General features: G+C 58.8%; 1 protein-coding gene across 1 annotated transcript; it reads left to right on the top strand.

Annotated features, from left to right (window-relative positions):
* Positions 1-1,092: 1,092 nt before the first annotated feature.
* Positions 1,093-3,525, top strand: LOC140658240 (PHD finger protein 7-like). Its single transcript, XM_072876411.1, is given in 8 exon segments — positions 1,093-1,125; positions 1,219-1,320; positions 1,601-1,725; positions 1,957-2,174; positions 2,177-2,312; positions 2,530-2,643; positions 2,796-2,914; positions 3,071-3,525. Coding segments are annotated over 8 exon segments (1,302 nt in total).
* Positions 3,526-6,294: the final 2,769 nt, after the last annotated feature.

Raw genomic sequence — 6,294 nt, 5'->3', positions numbered from 1 at the left:
GCTGGGTAAAGATCTGGCTGGATGGCCGGGCCCAAAGGGTGGTGGGGAATGGAGTTTACTCCAGTTGGCGGCCGGTCACAAGCAGTGTTCCCCAGGGCTCTATGTTGGGGCCAGTTCTGTTTAATATCTTTATCAATGATCTGGATGAAGGGATTGAGTGCACCCTCAGTAAGTTTGCAGATGACACCAAGTTGGGCAGGAGCGTTGATCTGCTTGAGGGTAGGAAGGCTCTGCCAGAGGGACCTGGATAGGCTGGATCGATGGGCCGAGGTCAATTGTATGAGGTTTAACAAGGCCAACTGCGAGGTCCTGCACTTGGGCCACAGCAACCCCATGCAACGCTACAGGCTTGGGGAAGAGTGGCTGGAAAGCTGCCAGGCAGAAAAGGACCCTGGGGGTGTTGGTTGACAGCCGCTTGAAGATGACCCAGCAGTGTGCCCAGGTGGCCAAGAAAGCCAATGGCATCCTGGCTTGTATCAGAAATAGCATGGCCAGCAGGACTAGGGAAGTGATTGTGCCCCTGTACTCGGCACTGGTGAGGCCGCACCTCGAATACTGTGTTCAGTGTTGGGCCCGTCACCACAAGAGAGACATTGAGGGGCTGGAGCATGTCCAGAGAAGGGCAATGACGCTGGTGAAGGGTCTGGAGCACAAGGCTGATGGGGAGCGGCTGAGGGACCTGGGGTTGTTTAGCCTGGAGAAAAGGAGGCTGAGGGGAGACCTTATCGCTTTCTACAACTACCTGAAAGGCTGTAGAGAGGTGGGGGTCGGTCTCTTCTCCCAGGTAGCAAGTGATAGGACGAGAGAAAATGGCCTCAAGTTGTGCCAGGGGAGGTTTAGACTGGATATTAGGAAAAATGTCTTCACTGAAAGGGTTGTCAAGCAATGGAAGAGGCTGTCCAGGGAAGTGGTTGAGTCGCCATGCCTGGAGCTATTTAAAAGACGTTTGGATGAGGTGCTTAGGGACATGGTGTAGTGGTGGTCTTGGTAGTGTTAGGTTTATGGTTGGACTCAATGATCTTAAAGGTCCTTTCCAACCTATACGATTCTGTGATTCGGTGAAGGAAGCCTTCAGTTGGTACAGCAGCAATCATGTTGGGAAACAGTGCCCATGAGTTTTGCCTGGTGAGTTCCTCCAGGGCTCCGGAGCTCCAGCTTTCCAACAGGCAGTGCCTGCCACACTCTCCTCCTCATCTCCTCATCTATTCTCTTCTGCAGTTTTTCGCCAACAAGCTTTTTCAGCAACCGGTCAAGGAAACAGGACTCATGGGATTTCTCCCGGAGGATATTAGACGCACGATCGCCCGGGCAGCACAGAAGGTGAGGACCTGACAAGAACAGGGAGATTTGTGCCAGGAGAGGTCTGCGGGAGCTTAGCCCAGACCCCGAGAAAGAACTCCCAGCCCTTCCAACCAGCTCTGGGACAGAAGTCTTGCTCCCAGCAGCTCCGCAGAGGCTCCAGCGCAGGCGCCTCGTCCGCCAGGCGGATCTGCGGGCTGTGACCCAGCAGCAGCCACGTCCTGCGCCCTGCCCGGAGGTGTGGGGCTGCCTGTGGAGGCCCTGAGGCTGCCGCTGATGGGGGCTGCTCTGCTCCTTCCAGCACTGCTTCGTCTGTGGCGAGAGCGGGGCCACCATCACCTGCCGGGAGACGGGCTGCGACCGCAGCTTCCATCTGCCCTGTGCCATGGAAGGTGGATGCGTCACCCAGTTCTTTGGGGTCTACAGGTAAGGGCAGCCGGCCCTCACGGGGAAGGCTCCTCGCCTTCAGTCCTCTTCCTGCCAGCATCAGGCAAACAAGAAAGAAACCCGCAGTGACACTTCCCAGCAGCCAGTCACAGGCAGAGCCCGTGCCGGGCAAGGTCTGGGGCTCCTTCACACCTGCTCTCCCCTCCTCACCGCCACCGGGGAAGGACCCAGCGCTTCTCACCTCACCCATCCCTTTCCTCTTGCCTCCAGGTCCTTCTGCTGGGAGCACCGCCCAGAGCAGGCAGTGGAGGCGGCTCCGGAGGAGAACACCACCTGCCTCATCTGCCTGGAACTTGTGGGGGACAGAAAGTCCTACAGCACCATGGTGTGCCCAGCGTGCAAGCACGCCTGGTTCCACAGGGGCTGCATCCAGGTAGGAGCCGTTCCCTGGCCCCCGGGGCACGGCAGGCGCTCAGCAGCACCAGGGCCTCACTCACGCTCCTCATGTTTCTCCTGCAGGGACAGGCTGTGCGCGCTGGCATTTCTTGCTTCCAGTGCCCCCTCTGTAGAGATAAGGATCTCTTTCTCTCGGAAATGCTCGTCATGGGGATCCGAATCCCCTTCAGGTTGGTGTCCTTCTGCCCGGCTCACAAGACAGGAGAGCGCAAGCGCTGTGCCGTGCCAGGGCCTGCCCCAGCAGTCCTGGCCCTCCGCTGTCCCGTGCCTCTGGGCTTCAGCTTCACGAAGGAGTTGGAAACAGGGCAGGGGGGGAAGAGCAAGGACGCCCTGCGTCCGCCTTATGCCGGGGCAGCAGGGGCTCATCAAGTTTCCTTCCTCCTTCAGACGGCCATCATGGGAGAACAGCCACGCATATGCAGGACTAAGTGAGAGGCACAGCCGCTGCGATGCCAGTGAGTGCCTTTGTCCAGGAGGCAGGGAGCACGCAGAGGAAGAGGGGTAAGTTGCCAAAGCTGCACCCTGGGGCTCCGCACGGGATCTCTGTCTCGCCAAGGCCTCGAAGCAGAAGGACTAAGAGCAAGAGCTCTGCCGGACAATGCCGTGCTGCGGTCACTTTGTCCTCACAGCCATGAACCCGTTTGCTTCCCCAGGCCCTGGCAACTGCTTCTGTGCTGCTCCTGCACTGCCGAGGGCACCCACAGACGCTGCTCCTACTCGAGGAACAGCACGGCCCGCTGGGAGTGCGACGGCTGTGCTGGCCTGGGCACCGGTAAGAGGCAAAGCATCCGGGTGCCCCTGGGCAGCGGGTGCCCAGGGTGGGCTTGGCAGAGCCTCTCTGCTCCAGGAGGGCCGGGGCCACCGCTCTGGCCTATCCTGCCGCGGGGCCTGGGGGGCCGTGCCCTTGACCTTCCTGCTTCCGTTACAGCCTCCAGTGCCAGCTCGGAGCTCGCCGGCCCCAGCACCGCCAGCCAGTCAGGACTGGGGCCTTCCCACGGCTCCCCAGCACCGGAGACCAGCAGCCCCAGCATCGGCAGCCAGTCGGCATCGGGGCAGTCTGTTGTATCTCTGGCACCGGAGACCAGCAGCCCCAGTGCTGCCAGCCAGTCAGGACTGGGGCCGATCCGTGACTCCCCGACACCCAAGACCAGCAGCCCCAGCACCAGCAGCCAGGCAGCAGCAGTGCCGTCCCACGGCTCCCTAGCACTGGAGACCAGCAGCCCCAGCACCGCCAGCCAGGCTGCATTAGGGCCATCCCGTGGCTCTCCAGCGCTTGAGGGCACCAGCTGCTCCAGCCCATCTGGGCCCGACCGCAATGCGAAACCGCTCCCGGTTGAACCGTCGGGCCCAAACTCCCTACAGCCGGCCCAACAGATGCCGTGACAGCAGCCGCGCGCCAGCACCGAGTGCTGAGAGCAGCACCCCCAGCCAGGCAGAGCTGGGGCTGTCCCACGGCTGCCCGGTACCTGAGACCAGCAGCCCCAGCACCACCAGCCAGCTGCCATCGAGGTCCTCCTACGGCTCTCCAGCACTTCAGGGCAGCCTCCGCGCCAGCCCCCCTGGGCCTGAGCGGGTGCGAGACCGCTCCCGCTTGCAACGTCGGGCCCAAACTCCCTACAGCCGGCCCAGCAGACGCCGTGACAGCAGCCGCGTGCCAGCGCCAAGTGCTGAGAGCAGCACCCCCAGCCAGGCAGCGCTGGGGCCGTCCCACGCCTCCCCGGCACCTGAGACCAGCAGCCTCAGCACCGCCAGCCAGCTGCCATCGGGGTCCTCCTGTGGCTCCCCAGCACTTGAGAGCGGCAGACGCTCCAGCTCCCCTGGGCCCGTGCGGATGCGAGACCGCTCCCGCTTGCAACGTCGGGCCCAAACTCCCTACAGCCGGCCCGGACGCCGCCGCGGGACCAGCCGTGCGCCGTCCCCGAGTGCTGGCCCTGATCCCTCTCCACCGGCACAATAAAGTTGGCCGTTAATCTCTGCACTGGGAGATTCCACGCTTGTTTGTCAGCTTCCTCCTCCTCCTCCTCCTCCTCTCCCTTTCTCGAGGGGCAGCGGTAGGGGCTGGGCCCACAGGGTTGTCTTCTCCCCAGAGCTTGGCAGCACCTTCCCCAGACCTCCCTCCCTGCGGGCTGGCCTTGGCTGGCTGCCGAGTGCCACGGCCGTGTGCTTTGGGCCTTGTTGGCACTGGAGGCTTCTGTTCTAAGACAGCCTCAGGGGCATTTGATAATAGCTGAGGAGCTCAGAGAACTGCAGAGCTTCCTTTGGATGACGAGAGCCGTTCCCATGTCTATGACCGGTGGCTTCACAGAGTCCTGTGCTTTCAGCTCTGGGTTCAGAGCAGGGATAGCTCTAATTGGATGTCTCTCAGTGCGGCAACAGTTTGTGGCCACGGGACCACTGCGTTAGGCCATTGAGGGCAGAGTACTCTGTGCCCTGAAGCTTGGCCTTGTGGGGTCCTGCCTTGGATCCGCAGGACCGTGTGCAGCCACCCAAGCACCAGCAAGACTTTTCTGTAGACTACAGGGGGTTTATTCCTCTGTAACTTGCTATGTTAACCCAGGTCTCTTACAGCAGACTCACAGAAGTGCAAAGGTTTCTACCCGGGAAACAATAACTTTGCAGTCTCTCTCTCCTCTTCCAAGGTACGGGGACATCACAACACTGTGCAGTTCAAGCACTCTTTCCATCTCAGCACCAGATATTGGGACAGAGTGTTACATTTTGCAGACTCACTGGCTAATTCACTTCTGGAAGAGAACTGAATTTCTCCGCTTCTCTGCCTCTGTTTACTTGTCTCTGCAAATATGACAACAATCTACTTGATACAGTTCTCTAGCTCATCTATAACTTCAGGTCCAGTATGGAAAACAATCAGCATTTCACACATGGACATGGTCATAGCATTGGTGGAGCTCAAGAAACAGCCTTCTGCAGAAACCACCTTTGGAAAGCTATTGAACTCAGGAGATCTTCCTCCCAGTCACGAGTCTGGACCTGCCCAACTCTTTGGCATACAGTGCACCTCATGAAGGCTGGAACTACAGAGAGAGAGCAACCGCACAGCCTGAGCCAGACTTTTCCCACTTCCCACCACAAAAGGGTTGTGGACAACAGGATTGTCCCAGGTACAAAACGTCTGTCAATGACTGTGGACTTACCTAACACATGGCTGAGAAATCTCCCTGGCTCTTCAATTGGATTCAAACAGCCTGAAGACTTTACCTGAAATAAACAACAAGGGATTCTCAGTGGAAGAGACTTGCACGAGCCTCTTGACTGCTGACCATTCACCTCTACCAATGCTCACAGTCATCTCCTAACACACCTGAGCTTCCCATCCTTCTGCGACGGAAAGATTCTGCAAAAGTTGAAGAAGGAGCAAGTAGGGTAGGGAAGACTGAAACCTTCCCTTGCTAGCCGCCTTCCTGAAGGCCTGCAAGGACGTCTCGTGGAGAAAAAAAAAAGCAAAACAAGGGAAGTATAGAGCAGAGGCCATTTACCCTCAGACACTTACTGTGCCTGGGCTAGCTACAGGGCAGCCGAGGAAGCTGTTTCACGAGTCCCTGGGGGTCTTTGGCAATGGTGCTGCAGTACAGGCTTCGATCCAGAGGCGAGGCAGGAGGAGTCCCCAGGGGAAGGCAGTCCAGGCTGCGGGCTCAGGTGAGCGCCCAGGCAGCAGGGACATTTCCTCACCAAGCACCACTGTGTCCACTGCTGAACCTGCCAGGTGTGACGGGTGCACCCACTCTGACTGGGTGAGCAGTACTTTGGTTCAGGCATCACCCACAAGTAGGCTGGACTGAAATCAGCCCTGCTGTGCAAACCCTGGGGATTGTGCTAGGCCGTATCTTCTCAGGAGCCGAGGAGTCTAGGCCATGTCTTATCAGGAGCTAACAGTACCAGCCTGAGCTGGGACTAGACAAAACTAAAACTGCTAGGGCTGCACTCTTGCACATACACCAAAGGGGGGTTTGAGTACGAGACAATCACTTTATGCTATAAATATCTGTAGCCCCCCATTGAGCTCTCCTGTACGGCAGCGGGCTGCACGACAGCGATCTCCCCCTTGAGCAGGGATGCCTCTCAGGGTTACTCCTCGAGGTCAAGAGACCTCTTACCCAGCATCTGGTATCTATAATGAGGTAAGCAACATTT

Source organism: Ciconia boyciana, chromosome 11, assembly GCF_034638445.1.
Source record: "Ciconia boyciana chromosome 11, ASM3463844v1, whole genome shotgun sequence".
In the NCBI taxonomy this organism is placed as follows: domain Eukaryota; kingdom Metazoa; phylum Chordata; class Aves; order Ciconiiformes; family Ciconiidae; genus Ciconia; species Ciconia boyciana.
The sequence above is the reverse complement of the archived record's forward strand: the minus strand, read 5'-3'. Positions and strand labels throughout refer to the sequence as shown.